Below are 17,536 nucleotides of genomic sequence, written 5' to 3'. Positions count from 1 at the left end.
CACACACACACACTTTACACACACACACACTTTACACACACACACACTTTCCACACACACACACACACACACACACACTTTCCACTCTGGGCCAGCACTAAGGCTGAATCCTGGATGCTCCTGTCCCCACTGCTGACATTTCTGCCCAGTAATTTGGACTGTTAGGTCTAATCTCCATGCAGAGCTCTCAGACTGATCACAGAGCAGAGTGGGGGTGTCTGTCAGGATTAGAGAGGCCAACAGGTGGTGAGCCACCCATCCTAGAGCCAATCATGACCACAGCATGGACTGGGAGTACTGGTATCCTGGAATGACAAACTAGAGTGACTGAGGTGCACTGTAGTCTGGGAAGGAGAAATCAAATGATCCTAGCCCAGGTGCTAGGATGGGCTGTACTTTTCATGGTGAGTGATTCATCTATAATATAGTAGTATAGATGCTATGCAGCATGCCAGAGGCCTCCATCATGAGGGGAGATTTCTTCTGCCTGTCCCTGACCCTCAGAGTTCCTTCTAACCAGGGAAGCTTTTCAAAATGCATAGGCCCCAACCCCATGGCTGGAGCCTAACATTTTAGCATGCAAATGAGCATACCGGGGAGTCTGTTGGTACAAAGAGAGGAGGTATGTGCTACACACTTATAGTGCTGGAGACAGATGCTGAACATCTGGCCTTTTCTGTGGAGAGCAAGATGCCTTTCAGTTGAACCACTAGGAGCCAGGAGGGGATGCTGCAGGAAAGGGACCTAGACCAGTGGCTTCCAAAACAGGATTCAGAGAGGGCTTTGAACCTGCTCAGGGATCAGGAAGCTTGGATGAGGGTTTCTTTTTCTCTCCCTTGGGAAGTTCTAGGTACTAGCTGCAAAGATCAGCCCTGGGAAGTTCTCCAAGATTGTTCCACAACCAGAACCAGGGCCAGGGTAAAGCAGCAGAGCTCCACTGCACTCAGGATAGATCTGTCCTTTTGCCAGATGGGTGTGTACTGTTTGCATGAAAATCTCAAACAGAAGGGCTTGGCCTAACAGCAGAGCTGGTTTGCGGTTGAGGGAGCTTTCTACCTTATAAAGTCATAAAAAAGTCAGAAGGTCCCAGAATGCTGCTCCTTGCTAATGCTGCCTCCAGCCTGACTGCTGTGGAGCAAGGAATACACCATGTCCCCTGCATATGGGCTGGCCAATGAGCCACTGGGGCAGAGCTGGCTGACACTTGCCCTGGGATTGAGCCCCACACCCAGGGAGCGTGGAAAAGCACTGAGCCCTGTAGGGATCAGGACTGGTGGTGAGCACCGCAGGGGCAGCAGCAGCAGCAGCAGCAGCAGCAGAACCATCACCACACTCCCAAGGTAGCAATAACGGTAAGGCGAAAGGGGACCCCGCATGGCTTCCTATTCTAGAACCTCCCTCTCTTCCTCCCACCAGGCCCACTTCTTCTGCTAGGGCCTCTTCTTCCCTACTTATTGTCCTGGGACTCCATATCTGGACCTGTCCCATTGCCTCTGTCCTGGCACCCATCCCTCTGCTGCTCCTAGGTGCTGCTTGGCCTGTCTCCAGGACCTGTTCCTTGCCTTCTGATTGCTTTGGGTCAGAAACAAATTATACGGATACATGCATCTCCCACAACCTGAGTGCTGCAGGGACTGGCAGAAGGCCATGTCCATCCTCCCAAGAGCTGTGACCTGAGAACAGGGCGTTGGCTGTAGAGGCCACACAGTTCTTCCATTGCTATTTGGGGCCTACTCCATATGCTGCCTTTGTACCCATTAAGGGGAGGACTGTTTTTGGATGAACTGTACCAGAATAAGCACTTTTATCTCAATAAACCTATATCCACATGGAGGGGATTGGACCCCGTAACAGGATTAAACCAGTGTGGGTTTTGTGTGAAGTTAAGGCCTACACTAGATCTGCTTTAGATCTGCATTAGATGTGAGGACCTGCCCCAGGGCTAGGAAGAGAAAATCCTTGAGCAGGCATCCCGTTTCCCCTACTGGAACACAGGTCTGAGATCTGAGGTGTGATACAGTGTGTGAAAACACTGCAGGAGAGTAGAGAGGTTGGAAAGGAAAGGAAAGGAAAGGAGAAGGGAAGAGAAGAGAAGGAATCAGAGAGAGGGTGGATATAGAGAGAGAAAGAAGGAGAGGTCGAAAAGATTGGGGCTGTTTAGGTGTGAGAGGAAAAGAATAGAGGAAAAAGAGTGACACAGAAAGATGAGTGCTTCAGGGAAGGAAAACTGGATGTTCCTCTTTATTCTCAAAACAGAATTGCTGGGGGGTATTCAGTAGCACTGAAAGGTAGCACAGTACAAACACATCAAAGGAAAAGCTACTGCCCATGGCAAATAATTTGACGTGGAAGTCACTTTCACAAAGTGTTGGGGAAGCATAGAGATAGTAACAGTGGTTTTGTGAGAAAAACAAGCCCTTCCACATCAGGACTTAACACTACCCACAAACAGAAGTTGCGCCTCAAGAGTGGCCACCGTTGCTGTCTGCTGCGGGAGAACTCACCCCTCCTCCGAAGCAGCTGGTGCTGACCATGGCCAGAGACAAAGCACTGGACAAGATGGACCATGAGTTTCAGCCAGTCTGGCAATTCCTGCATCCTAGGAATAGAAGATGGAGTTAGGAGAGATGCCTGTCCCTTACAAATCAGGACCTCATGTAGGGCCCAACGCTGTGAATGGGTAGAAGGATGAAGGTTGCACTGGATGTGGGAAAGAGGCTGTGATGCCTGGCAAGAGGGGTTGCTGAAGACACCCTCAAGGTGGGGGCTTTGTGTAAGCAGCCCATGAGGTGCCCTTCAATAGATCAAGTATAGTGGCTCCGGGGAGAGTGAAGTCCTCCAAGGGGCTGAGCCCCACGAGGATGTACTCCAAAGGGCCCCCGGCTGGGGCAGGCGTAGGTGACCTGCTGCTTCGACACCCCATTCTACCCCCAGCTTAGGGGAATCTCAAGCTATGGCAATTCGGAGGGAACAGAGTGGGTCTTCTCTCTTCCTTCCCAGAGGCTGCTTCAGGTGAACACAAGGCACCTTGTCCACAGCCAGCTCACTTGCCACCTTCCGCGCTTTGAAAGGGAGCTCCAGTCACAGGAAATAATGAGGCAGCCCTGCTTCCAGTCATATTGCACAAACACTGCCACACACAAGCCAGGAGCTGTTTGCAGAAACAAGGAACCTTAACTCCTGGCATATTTTTCCACCTTAAGAAAATTCTGTGGCTAGGGCAGGAAATAGCCAGGAACATATGGACCCTTTCAAGGAGGGAGAGAGAGAGTGTGTGTGTGGTTTTCTGGGAACAGGCTCTTCTAATGTTCTGTGTATAATTAAAGAGCTGTTTTAATGAATTCCATACCCCTCCCTGCAAACTCACACACAAACACACACCTCCCTTGCTTCTCCACACCTGCCCTCTGCTGTACACACACAGAGCCTCACAGATGCAGCAAGATTTATTCAGTCATCTTCTCAGGGCTGTCCTCATTTTCAGGAATTAGGCTAAACTGCAGCTTTTTGAGGTAAGCAAATGAGGCAGCCTTAGCCCTAGTTGACTGATAGCAAACTGAGGCATAGAGCCGTTAATAAGTAACTTGACAAAGCCCAGAGAAGGTGTCAGTGTCAGGCACGGGATTAGAACTCAGTATTTCTGCCCATGTTCAAACATGCTCCTTCACATGTGTGCACTTCCTTTTCCAGGTGCCTAAATGCTTTGTCTGACACACAAACATGTTACAGCAACAGGCTACAAACAGGATCAGGTCCCCACTTTCCTAGGTGCTGTGCATACAAGCACTTTTTTCAAACTGCTTCTGCTGGCAAGAGCAACCAATTAAACCTTAGGACACTGGCATTTTCCAGACCTGACGCCAAGTTGATTTTTGGCCTATGACTATAGGCCAAAATATTCAAAAACAATGAATACAGCCCAATTCTCCAGGACCTTTCTACCATGAGAATAACAACTCTGATAGCCCCTTATGCCAAACTGAGCCCCACAAAAAAGAATTGATTAATTAGTTAATTAAATTAATCTTAAAAAAACTGAAATGAACCGTCTCAAAAAATCCCTCCCCCCAAGCAGTTTTTATCTGAAAAGAGAAGGAGACAGAGAGTCCATGAAGCTCACATTGCTATTGATTTTACATAGAAGGCACTCAGGGACTGTGGTGCTGGGCAGAACCATAAAACCCTGCGACAGACAGACAGATTTCACAGCAGTGGGCACCCAGCACTTACTTTCTAAAATGTGTGTTCCTTTAAGATGTCTCTGGTGGGGTGCCTGCAGATTGAGGCAGGAAACATAACTAGTCACTTCTGCAAATCTCGGTTGTAGATTATAGACCGCTTTGCTGTTCCATATCCAAAGTGTTCACATTTACACACTGTATTCATATGGTATCTAGTACTATCTCTCCATTCCTGGCCAGGAGGGATTCTCCATAGCCATATTTTAGTCTTGTGAGTGCACAGCTTTCTTGGGAAATACCTGCTTGAGCAGGTTTTCCTCAGGAAAATGAAGCTGTTAACAGTTCTCAGAGGCAGCTTCCTCCCCCTGGAGCAGGTGTCTGACGGGGAGGATGCTGACATCTCAATGCAGATGGGCAAAACTGACATGCAGAGCTGTGCTCAGAGGCAAGTTGCAGCAGCGGGTAAACATCACACTGGATCTGGCTCAAAACATGGCAGAGGCGCTCTGCCCAAAGCGCTGTCTCCTTCTATCCAATATGGCTGCCTCCTAGCAACCTCCTGGCGGTTGCCTGACATTAGCAACCGGCCCCCAGTGGGAACCAAAATGCCAACCTGTCACATGAATCATAATTTAAAAGGGTGAGGGCTTCTCCTCTCCACTCCTCTCCTCTTGATGGCAAAGGGAGAATGAAAATGTGGATGGGCTGTGCATCATGCCCAGTGCCTAAGGACCAGAAAATCCTTCCTTTTCAGAACCCTTTCAGCCTTATGCCATAAGCCCCTTTTTCATACAGCCTGGTCAATCCTACTCGGGACACCTCAGGGCCCAGCTAGGGAGACCAGTGCACTTGCTGTCTCTCACTCCCTACTTAGCCACAGAAGACTAGCGCATTGCTTCCCCAAGTGGTCTGAGTCTTATGCTGCCTACTAGGTATGCCTCTGCTTTGTAGCATCACGCTCACGCACACTGCCTGGTGCAGCACACACCTGCGCATCAGAGCCAGGCAAAAGGATTCAGAATTCACTTACTGCCTGAATTCTGTCACTTTTGTCTGCCTGTGATTTTTCTCAGATTCATTCCTTATCTGAAATTATTCATTGTATCGCTCCTGTGAAGGATCCTTGCTCTGTTGCTCCTTCACAAGCAGCTTGTTGCAAGTATCACATATCTAGAAGTTCAAGCAGGTGTGAGTGCCAATCACCTGGTCTGTGTCTGCACCCCTGGAATCTTTGAAGTCGGTTTCTAGTGTGAATAGGTTAGGACTTGGTATTTCAGAGTCACTCCTGCCATCAAACGGGTTTGCTAGAAGAGCTGCAGAAAGTAAACTCTAAAAGATGTGAACAGAGGCCAGGTAAATTCATTTCAAATGTGAGCAATATTACCAGAGGCTACAGTTCCCAGCCTATTGCATGCTGCCAACCCTAATACAGAAGAACAAGGCTTGGGAGCATAGTTTGAGAGTCCCAGAAAGAAGGTGTATGTGGATGTAATGTCCTGAAACTTGTTTGCAGTCTCCCCATCTCTAACACATGATTCAATGGCTAACCTACCTATGGACACTCTGAGTTATACCCCATTCCAAGATAACACCCAAAGCACACATGTGCCTGCTCTTCCAAACAGCATGCATGCATTGGCCTTCACAAAAAAGCAACCATGCACGTAGTGAAGCATGCAGACAGACATCTCATGTGTGCATATAAACACATTCCTATTCTCTCCCGGTCTCTGAAAATGACTTATGGCCAACCTGCAGCAGCACAGATGCCACAAGTGGCAAGGGCAGACTCTGCATGGCACGCAGCAGAACAGGGAGGGGACAGGCAGCACAGCAGCAGATAGGGGAGGGAGCAGAAAGCAGAACAGAGCAGTCAGGAGCACAGGGCAGGGAACAGAAGGGAGAGCATCAGGCAGGGTAGGGGAAAGAGATCGGAGTGGCACTCAGGCATGGTGCTGAGTTAAATTTGTGTCACTCTTGCTCCCACTGGCTGGAGGCATACCACCTTCAACCAAGCCAGAGAGAACTTCTGTGAAAACAACCCACCACCTTGTTCCCACCTCCCACACACCAAATGCTGAAAAAATACAGTGCAGTTGTATGTACCAGTACATAACTGGGCTGCAGTTGTATGCACTGGGACATAGCTGGGCTGGTCTTAGGCTCAAGTGTGCAAGCCCAGTGCCATTCTAATAGCAGCTGCATGATAATCTCTTGGCAACCGGCACGTGTCAAACAGGAGTGAATGGGCGAGGTATGTATTCATGGCAGCACTCCCCAGCACCATTAGAAGTAGTATAGACCTGCCCTTAGGGTCACTTGGAGTTTGTGGATTTTTTCAGTGCATGTGCGATCATTGTCCTGGTTCAAGAACATTAGACAAGTGATTTGATAAGTGTGAATAAATTAATAATTAGTAGGGAATCTATGCATTGATTGATACAGGTAATTAATGAATAATTAATATTGAATTAAGTGATTAAATTACTAATAGGTTAGTAATAAATGCACATCCACTCTCAGGCTATACACATACAAGCCCTTGTGCATGTACCTTCTCATATGCACACCCAACACACAAGCCCATGTCCATTTCTAAACTCAGGCACTTTCTGACTTTGTTTTAGACATTGATGCACAAAGACACACACCTAACCGTGCTCACTGGGCCATATTTTGCCTCAGTGGCGCAACGGACAGTCCCCTGATAGCTGCGTGAGACTGCACACAGTAAAGCAGAGCACATCCCATTCTTTTTTTTCCCCCATTACTACCTAGAGCTGTCTTCACCAGCTGTTTCCAGCCATGTGGTACAAGTGCTGTTTGGGTGGAAAGCCTGATGGTTTTGATTCAAACAGGTCTCACATGCTGGCTGTAAGGGATTGGATGTGAAACATGCACTATCTGACTACATACATCTGGGTAGGCGTGGGAAAAGATATTTCTCTCTAAATGTGCCAGCTCCCAGAATTGGGACCTTCAGGCACTGCGTGCGTATGGAATGAATCACGGACAGCACGACGCCAGTGAGGGTCAGCCAGGCCTGCAATTCACAAACATCCCCTCCCACAGGATCCCCACCACTTCATTGTGATCCATGTGTCACAATGAAGCACTGCCCTTCAAGGACCAGCCCCATGTCTGACAGAAAACATAGTCTCTGACGATCCACCCTGAACAGTAACACTTGCACCAGAACAGATCTGAGACCCAGAGCTCACCTTCTCAGAAGTTAGGAAAAGGGGAGGGGGAGAGAAGAGGATGAATGGGAAGCTACATAACCTGGAGAATGGAGACATGCTTCCACACATGCTCTGCAGTGTTGGGGCTAGTGTCTTTGTGCCCCATTGTCTTCTGCTGGATGAGATCAGAGCTGCACCCATGCTGCTTATAAACCTCCAGCTATCTAGTGGCTGAAAGCTTGCAGAGATGTACAGTATATACCCATTGCTCAGGGTGTGTGGAGCATCTGGAGTACAAAGCTGAGTGTACAACACGGCTGTACCCCCATGCTGCATGTGTGAGATAAAGATTAGCCAGTGTCTGGGTTGTCAGTCTATAAATACTAACGACCTGTTCCACTCACAGAACTGAAGGAAATTCCTACTTGATCTAGGACTCATGCCTGGCCTAAAGACAACACTCTACCTTGGCCTAGGGATTAACCTCAGTCTCTAGGCTAATTCCAGTCAGAGTCCACATGGTGGGATAGGTTAGTCACTGCAGATCCAGAGAGAGCAGATAGCTAGTGGAAGTGCTTCCTCGGCTCTAGCATAGACGTGTCCTTGGTGCCTTTGACTGCAGGGATATTGTGTTCTGGTTTTATCTGCCATGTGAACTCAAGATTTTCAAAATCATCCTTGTGACTTGTGCTGAAATGAAGAAGCAGGAGGTAGAAGGGAGAGTAAAATGGAGATCTAAAAAGCTCTTGGGAGGAAAAAAAAGCAGAAGAAAAGAAAAGAGAGTGAATGTGAGCCTCAGGAAGCAGAGAGAGCAGGAAGGGGAGTGAGACAAGGCTTTGATGAGAGGCAGCCAAAAGGAATCAGAGATAGACAAGTCATCACCATCAATAAGGAGCCTTGGGTTTTCCCCTTGGATGGCGGCTGTGGAGGCATCTGCAAGCAATTACAGCCTTGCTGGTGTCCCATGCTGACCTCCCCCATTTCCATCTCATACCAGGCAGCTCTACCCACCCCCTCTCCCCTTGACCCTTTGCTCCCAGCCACCTCCCATCCTCTCCCAGCTGTGCGCACAGGAAGAAGCTGTCTGCTCTGCACTCAGTGAATTCTGGCAGGCAACTCTCACAGTGAAGCCATTCCTCTGTACAGCAGGCCCCTCTCCAGAGCCAGTTAAAGCTGCATGGTCTCAGGGAGCTGGGCTTGGATGTGCCCATCTCCACTTTCCAGCTGCTCCAAGCTCTGCAACCCCAAAAGGATTCCCCCCAAATCTGCTGATGACTGAGCTATGGACATCACATCAGGGTATTGCACTGAAAATCTCTTGATACATGGCTGCCTGATCTGCTATGCAAAAGAGGGTACTGGCTTCATGGGTGGTGGCTTAGTTCCCTTCTCCTCAGGGAGCCCCAGAATGGGAAATCCCTCCCAGCCAGTAACAGCATATGAATGAGCCTCTGCTTTCTACAGTGGGTTCAAGACCAGATGAGCTTACGCTCAGGCACTCGACACATTCCATACTGCTGAAGGGTTGCCTCCTCGGGCACTCTCTTTCAGCTAACTCCAAGTTAGGGAATTACTTGAGGCCTCCGATTCTTTAAGCATCTTACAGAATGAATCATCTCACTGGGGGTGGGCTAAGGAAAGAGTGACTTGTGATTTCTTGACCTATTATAGGCTGGTCTGAAGTCTCTGTTTCAGAGGTGCGGGGAGTTGTAATACACAAGGCAAAGAACAGCTGAGGCTGGAAAGCTAGAGAGGTCCTGTGGAAACAGGCTTGGCTTGGCAAAGATACCAGCTCTGTGAAGCACATTGCCTTGCAGGAGTGTTTGTTGGGACAGTAGCAGGGACAAACAGTGTTGCCTGCCAGGCCAAGGGTGGGAGAGCCCCTCAACAGCAAAAATAGCTATTCAGAAAATAGAGAGGCCAAAAATAATTTGTTTTTTAAGCAATGAAAGAGGAAGAAAGGAAGGAGGGATGAGTGGCAGCCAACGCTTTCCAGGCTCTTCATGAATTGTCCCATTGAGAGCTCTTATGCTGCATACATGTTCATCACCAGCTTCCTGTGGGTGCCCCGGGGTAGCGCCAGCGCACAGAGCGTCCTCTTGTTGCTCTTCACCCCAGGAGAATAACGATGTAGGGCAGGATACTACCGAGAGGCCAGTTAAGAAGAATCAGAACAGCAGCCTATAATCTACTGACTGCTGGCCGGGCACTCGGAAATTGTGACTGAGGCATCTTGCTGCTCTATGAACGCCTTTCTCTCCCTCAGTCTCTCATTCTGGCAAAGCAGAGGAGAGTCATTTCCTGAGAGACATTTGGAGTTGGGTGGGGGATGTATTTTTAGCTCAGTGACTGAGCATCAAGGAGATACCACCACCAACAGTGGAGGACATGACTGTTGAGGCCCTCAGCCCAGAAGGTGGGGGCCCATTCACAGCCATCAGCAGGCAACAGTGAACACTGAGGTGAGTATGTGCTCCTGATGGGGGAGCAATCCTACTGCATTTGCCCCAGGGTAAGCGTTTGCTGTGGTAGGTTGCATGCCTGTGGGGCTGATCCTAGAGGAGCAGAAGGGAAGGCAAGTCTGGAGCATCTGGGTCACAGGAGCATCAGTTAGCTTGGCAACCCCATGACAGAAGAGGAAAAGAGACAGGCAGGATGGCCGGGGATTAGAGCACTAGCTGGCCCTGGATTCAATTTACTTCTCTGCCACAAACCTCTATGGCCTGATTAAGCCTCTTGTGCCTCAGTTCCCCCTCAAAACACGGAAGATAATAGCCTCATAGTGGGTGGCGAGGATAAGTGCATTAAAGAAGATGAACCATGATGACAGGATCCATATGAGAACCTCAGATAGGGGGAAAGTGTAGCCAGCAAAATTTTCAGGGTCTTGATCATGTGTAACAGGCAGAAACCACCTGGGGACTGGGTTCAGTGTCTTAGGAGGTCTCTTCCAGTCTGATGTCTAGTCTCCTTACATTTCCCCATGTGTGGATTACCAATTGATAAGTGTGACAGTATAATGGCTGCATTAGCCCTGGGCTCAAGGACACCCCAAAATTCAGACTGGGAAGGTTGATTGGTTTTGTGGCAGGACATTATTAGAGACTGCATCGCAGTGTCACAACCAGCTAATCCCTTAAATCAGAGACACTTATTACTAATTGGCTGCAGTAGTCCCTGAGGCCCCAGGCAGGGATTAAGATGTCATGCTGCCAGGTGCAGTGGAGCCATATAAGAAAAGACAGTGCCTGCTCCCAAGCCCTGAAGCTCTTATTTATAAAATGGAAAACAAGTTATTGTGCCAAGATCATTGTCCTTTCTGTCATATCAGGCTAATAAAGGCAGAGCTGATTACAGCAACCAAGTCCTCTTAGCTAGCATCTCCTAAACTAATTACACAAACTTTTATGAACCTCAGGAGCCCTGGCTGCTCCCAGCTTAGCATCTGTATTCCAGTGGCACTGGCCCCTTAAAGGCATATGAAAAGACCCTTCCCTACCCCACTGCAGTAAAAAATGTACACACAAACAGGACCATGAATCCTCAAATCTAGCAGTGGAGGACAGGACTCAAGCTTTGTGCCTGCTAGACATTACCTGCCTGCTAGATACTACCTGTGCCGCTATCCAGCACTTCTCAGGGACAGCCCAGGATTCACGCTACCAGGGTTCAGTGCCTCAGGAGCAAGATGTTCTAGCAGAGCTGTGTGGGTGGCCAATATTGCACTAGGAAGGAGGTGCAGGTCAGGGCTAAGATAAGGACTGACAGAGCCCTGGACAGGAACAGTACAGCATGTTTCAGCTCAGGACTTGTAAAGCTGTAGAGGGTCTAGGATTGGAAGGGCATAGGGCACTGTAAATCAGGACTGAAGTGAAGGCCCTGGATTGTACAATGTGCATTGCCAGAGCTTCTAGAAAACCCAATGCTAGAAAAGCAATTGTGCAAGTCAGGCTTAGGATGCATCTGTTGACCCTGGCCTGGAGCAGCAGGACAAACTGCATGTTGAAAGATCAGTGTAACAGCAGAGGTTTTGCACGAAGCCTCAGGTTCTTGTACCATGCCTGGCTTCAGGCACTGCTAGGAGCCTGCAGTTTTATGCATGATACAAGAGAAATTCCCAAAAGAACAAATGACAGCTATACACCTAGGGTCTGATTTTGTTCCACCTATTAGAGACCTAAGTGGATTTAGACACCTAAGTACAGTCCCATTTCACCAAGCTTGAGTTGCTGTAAAACTGTTAATGTAAAAGGTGGGGAGTCCTCTTCCTCCACAAAGCATTTTTGAGACATAATCTGAAGACTAAATTGACAGTGAGTTACAGAAGTAGACGAGTTAATATTTTTTTCAGGGACTTGAGCAGGCTAGAATAAGACTGTATTGAGGTGCCCTAGAGAATCTGTTCCCTCACACCACCTGACTTTCAACCTTAAATGTACAAAGATGATGAGCCAGGCCCCTCAAGTCTCATGAGATTGCCTTAACTATCACAAAATCTGAAAAACATAGCCACAGTGTCACATTTGCAACTTCTCTGCAAGCATGAGGACTAGAAGCATGGGTATAAGTGTCTGAAGAAAACTGAGATTCATATAATAACATGACTCCAAGAGCTGAGGGTTTAAGAAAAACATAAAATATAAGAGCAACAGCTACTTTTGTCTAAAAAACTCCCCTTAAACTCTAGACACTTCAAAAAGAAATCCAACTTTCAGCTGGAACATTTAGTACAAACAACTTGTGTCCACCTGTGTCTCCAAACCCCAGCATCCTCTTCACTTTGTTTTAAACTAGAAACATTAAAGTTAAAGGCCCTGCTCAAAACAGCCTCTGCAATGGAAGTCTGCTGTCTCCGGACATAATTCCCTCCCTGAGTTGGCTGGAGAAATGAGAAAGAGAGCAAAGCTGAAATAAAGCAGGGTTCCCAGGGAGACAAATAGCAGTAACTCACATTTATATAGTTAATTTCTCATGGAAGAATCCCAAAGCAGTTTGCAGCTTGTATAAGGGTTGCTCATCCACCAGTGAAATGTAGATCTCCATAGTCAGCTATCTTGTATCAGCACTTTATACATAAGTTTTGGAAGGAAAATAGGACAACTTCTCTGGCAACATCAGGGGTAATTGAGGTGGGACAAAATGTACATGCTGCAGGAATTGCTGGATGAGGTCCTGTCAACTTTGTTATGCAGAAGGTCAGGCTAGAGGATTATAGTCTCTTCTGGTCTTGGAACCTATAACTCTGATTAATCGTATCAAGAACCAGGAGTTGAACACCGTACCCTATTTATTATTATTTGTACTGTAGTTGGAACCACGGGCCTCGACCTAAACTAGGGCCCTAAGATGCTAGGGGCTGTACAAACACATATGGAGAGGCCACCTCTGCAGCAAAGAACTGCATAGAAAAGACCTACATAGAAAAGACAGGCGCAAGGTGGAAAGTGAAGGTTCTTCTCACACAGCATACACCTGTGCAACACTATGCAGCATCTTGTGGAGTTTCCCAAGCTAGGTCCAAAGTACTCAGGGGAAGTCATGTTAGAAAGACACAGATCAATTATTGTATTAAACAAAAAAGCTATTGGAGTGATGGATCAGTTCAGAGGAGGACAGTGACCTTCAATGTCCGAGTGGATAAAATCAAAACTTTTGTGATTCATCCTTGTGCTTAGCCAAAAAGGACTAGGATTCCAACCTGACACACACCAAGTACATGTATAACAACCAGGAAATGAGCAGGCTCATAATATGTGCTGGTGGCTGTGCCCAGAGTTAAACAGGAGGGACAGTTTGGAAGGGAGGACCAGCACTAACATGCAGATCTCACTGCCCTGCCAGAATTCTTGCCCATATGTAAATCTCAAAGAGAAATCTGTGGGCCATACTCCTTTGGCAGATGAATGCAAGCACTGGTCACAGAGCTAAATAATATCAGGGGGGCCACTGGGATGTTCCTAAGGGCTGGAATTCAGAACACCCCTTGGAAGATCAGAAGGTGATCTCCTATATAGGGTAAAGTAAGATGTAGAAATAGAGCTGTACTCTTCTCAGGGCTTCTCAGAAGAGCAATGTTCAGAGAAAAATCAAGAAGGCCAGAGTCTGAATCAGAAAGAAAATGTGAAAAGACAGAGAGACAGGAGTCCTGCCTTTACCTGCATCAAGGCTGTAACCTGTAACCTTGCCAACAAGGGGGTGATTTCAAATCATCCTTGCAGATGCAGTTCCAGCGCTGCCTAATCACTGTATTTGTGGTCCATTTGCTATACAACCTGTATTAGCAAATTGTACCTGCAGGGGATAAGCCTGACTAATTCCCTGTCAGTTCTAGAAGCCATCAGTTGCAGCCAGAGATAATTGGCCTCAACCTCAACACAAGAAGTCAAGCAAGAAAGCTTCCAAAGTTCTTAAGAGAAGCAAACGTGTTGTGTAAAATGCAGTTGCCTGGATGTAACAGTGGAATCCCTACAATCAAATGCCTGAAGGTAGCTAATACACTTAGGAGCTATATGAAGTAAAATAAACTTCAAGTTGTGAAATAGGTTCTCTCCTCATTTACACTTGTGTAAATCAAGGGGTGACTCCACTGAGAACATTTGACTCTGGACAGAGATAATGGTCACAACCAGTGTCCAGGCAATTTCACCTATACAGGCAGAACCTGGGGCTGTCCTAGTGGCTCCTTTATGACCTCATCTTATAGCTGTAGCATGAGGTGGAGGAGAAGATAGGCATATCTCAGCACCTCTGAAAGCCAGACCACTTTAAATTAGTGCCTAATTAGGTACTTAACTCTAGATAGTTTAGGTTTGAAAATATTGGCTTTATAAGCCAAGGGCTCAAAGGATATGCCTTGAAGGCATACCATATTGCAGCATTTTGATTACGAAGTGTTGCTAGGACTGGAGAGAGTTGAATCTCTGCTTTGTACATGCTTTGTACGTGAAAGATGGATAAGGGGCCTGTGGTGGGGTTCATGACAGATGGGTAGTGTTGTGGGATGGTAGGTGATTTGAGTATAACAGGATGTCTCACCAGTGTTTTTTAAGTTGGGCAGAGGTATATGATAACTTTTGAAATACAGTGCTTTATTTTACACATGTACATTTAATTTAGGAGACTTTCTGGATTGTGACTGCATCTTCAGATCTACCTGCCTACCCCTAACTGTTCCCTTCCTTACATTTAAGCCAAGGGTCGGCGATGTTTTTGGGCAGAGTGCCAAAAAAAACCCAGTAACCTTGACTGGGCAGTGACAGGGACCTACCCAGAGCCCAGGCTGGCTGTGGAATGCCAAGCAAAATGACTTAACGAGCCATGCTCTGGCACACATCAGGGGTTGCTGACTCCTATTTTAAGCCGTTATGGCAGCATTTTCCCAGATTCTTCCTCTGTTGATCTCCTTCTGGGTTCATGACTGAACCTCCACTGCAAGTTCCACTTCCACAGCTGATTTTCTGTGAGCTTTGTCAAGTGTCTATTGTTGAGTGCCATGATCCCACTTGAGATTGTGAGCTCCAGATTTAGGAACATCTGGCTTAGGGATTTTAACTGTTGTTTTCCTTAATGCACATACATACCAGGTAATGTGTTAATTTGTTTTATGTGTTCTATATAATATACACTGTGTGCAACGTGTGCATGCATGTGTATGTACATGCACGTATAAAACCACTTAAAAATGTAAAATTAAAGTAGGTAAAATGAGGAAATGCCAGCATTATAGTTACTCATGAAACTTTATTTTTTCCCTTTTGTATATATGCATTATGATATATGCATTATGATATATGATGCATTATGTGATCATATACATTTCTGAGGACTTCAACTTCTAGTATTTACTAGCTTCTGAATGTTTCACTTTTTGCAGTGTAGTTTTATGTGTTTTACACACACACGTATGCAAGAATAATTTCTCCAGAACCAGGGCCAGATTAACCCTTTAGGGGCTCCTAGGCAAACAAATTAGTGGCCCCCTACTTAATACTGTATATGTATATTACTTTTTTCACTCAGTAATTATAATATGTAAAATAAGCTGGGCCCCTTCCTCCCTTAGGCCCCTAGGCATATGCCTAGTTTGCCTATGTGTTAATCCAGCCCTGCCCTGGACTGAAAAGCAGCCACCTTTGAGCTGAAGTTCAACAATGCACAGCAACAGTAGCTTAAAGAGAAAGCCAGGAAGATTACAGTATCCATCTGAATCTGCATATTGTAGATTTACCCTGTGCTTAAATGAACTGCAGTTCTGTTGTTTGTTCAAGCCACTCATAATAATGACACCAGACACAAATATTGGAAGAGTACTGCCAAACTGGCAGGAGCAGAATATATTGCGAACCTGAAGTAAAACTGTACATGCATTAGCATTAGCAGATTCAACAAAAAATAACTTTGGATTCACAAATGCAGATTCAACATATTCCCATCTCTGACAAGTTCAGTGTGTCAAGATCTGCCACTGGAATAAAACATTACAATTGTAGTAACTTAAACTGAGTTATAGTAAGATACCAGGTAATGATCTGGTCTGATATGTAGTATGGTCGCTGTCAGAAGACTCTACCCTTCCTTGCAGTGGGATAGATATGATGGCCTAATGGTTTTTTTCTATCTCTGATGATTATTCCTCTAAACTGGAATGTGGCCAGACCACTGGAGCTAACAAACCTCCTCTTGTGCAATGATGACAGGGAAAAATTGTCTCCAGACCATTCACACACTCTCTGGGCTCTGAAAAGCACAACTTTCTTCATTTTTATGACATCTCTGTGAAGCCTCGCCATAAAGGGACACATGGGAACTGGAAAGGATTAGTTTGGAGGGTTTTCCTTGTCTTTTCATGAGCTGCAGATGCCAAATGATGCTTTCTTTGCTGAGCTAAGAGTCGAAATTTGCTACTTGCAATGCATTTCTGTGGTGGGAAATGTGCTGAAATCCAAGCCCAACAGCTCCTTGAGGAGCACTAACAACTGACCCCTGAGAAACAGGCTCTTTGAATGACACCCACCTGGGTATTTGCTAGATATAGGGCTCACCGAAAGCAGAGACAGAGATTGTATTATGCTGGTCAGGAAGGCTGGGGAACAGACCGCCAACCTGCTGACCTGCTACCCCACCTAGCGCCCATGAGGGGTCTGTGCAGCTTCCTGGCCTCGCATTTGCTTTTCATTAGCTTTTTTAACACCACCAGGAGATGAAATAACAAAGGAGCTGCAGAGGTTACAGGATTTCAGTTCTGGGATGACAGAAATATTACAGGGAGCTTTAATCCCTTAGTAATTTGATCCCATATAAATGGACCCTGGAGGTTAAAAACAACACAGCCCTTTAAAAACATAACACAAATTACCAAGACAGTGGAGTTCCTGCAGATAGTGGCTCCTCTGCCCTGCCCTGCACAGAAACTGGCTTCAGTCCCACAGACCCCTTCTCCCTGTCTGGCCAGAGCTAGTTTTGCAGCCTCTCACCATCAATACTGTTTATTTCTACCTGTGGGTCCTATAGGTTAGATCAGGGCTGCAGTTCACATGGCCCTGCTCAGTCTGTGTGTTTGGGGCTAGTTCCTGCCCTCAGAGACGTTACACTCCAAACAGCCAAGGCAGACGAGAGGTGGGAGGGGAAGTGCACCCGAGCAGTGCACTCAGCAGGTCAGTGGCAGGACTGGGAATAGAGTCCCCGTTTCCTGAATGCCAATCCAGGGGAAGACTCTTCATTCCTTTGCAGGCACCCAAGCCCATAACCTTATCTCTTTCCCACAGCTTCTTTCTTTGGAGACAGCTTTGTGGAGGTGCCCCCAGTGGATGCACACAGCGCAGTTCATCTCCGCCTCCAGTTCTACACACGCCAGCACAATGGTCTCCTCTTCCTGGCTGCTGGACAGGCTGACTACCTCCTGGTGGAACTGCGATCTGGCATCCTGCAGGTCAGCAAGGCTCTTTTCTTTCTGCAGCAGGGGTACCAAGCCTCCTGGCCACATTTGGCCTTAGACAAGGCAGGCTTTGTCCCACTGAGGTCACAAGGGGCACTTGCTTACTCCCAGGCTGGGTTTGATGCTCAGCATGAAGCCCCGTGAGGAACCTGTGAGCAGACTGCTCTGGGCCTGACAGTGTGATGTGGGTAGTGACTGCCACCAAGCTGCACATTTTTAGGGCTATGGTGTCTGTCATA

General features: G+C 47.0%; 1 protein-coding gene across 1 annotated transcript in view; it reads left to right on the top strand.

Moving 5' to 3' along the window:
* Positions 1-17,536, top strand: part of CSPG4 (chondroitin sulfate proteoglycan 4) — a 74,242-nt gene that overhangs the window by 24,657 nt on the left and 32,049 nt on the right. The window contains exon 2 of the mRNA XM_019533344.1: positions 17,128-17,291. Coding sequence (XP_019388889.1) covers positions 17,128-17,291 — 164 coding nt within the window. The remainder of the gene's footprint in view (positions 1-17,127; positions 17,292-17,536) is intronic.

Source organism: Crocodylus porosus, unplaced genomic scaffold (assembly GCF_001723895.1).
Source record: "Crocodylus porosus isolate Cpor-Errol unplaced genomic scaffold, CroPor_comp1, whole genome shotgun sequence".
Lineage (NCBI taxonomy): Eukaryota > Metazoa > Chordata > Crocodylia > Crocodylidae > Crocodylus > Crocodylus porosus.
The sequence above is the reverse complement of the archived record's forward strand: the minus strand, read 5'-3'. Positions and strand labels throughout refer to the sequence as shown.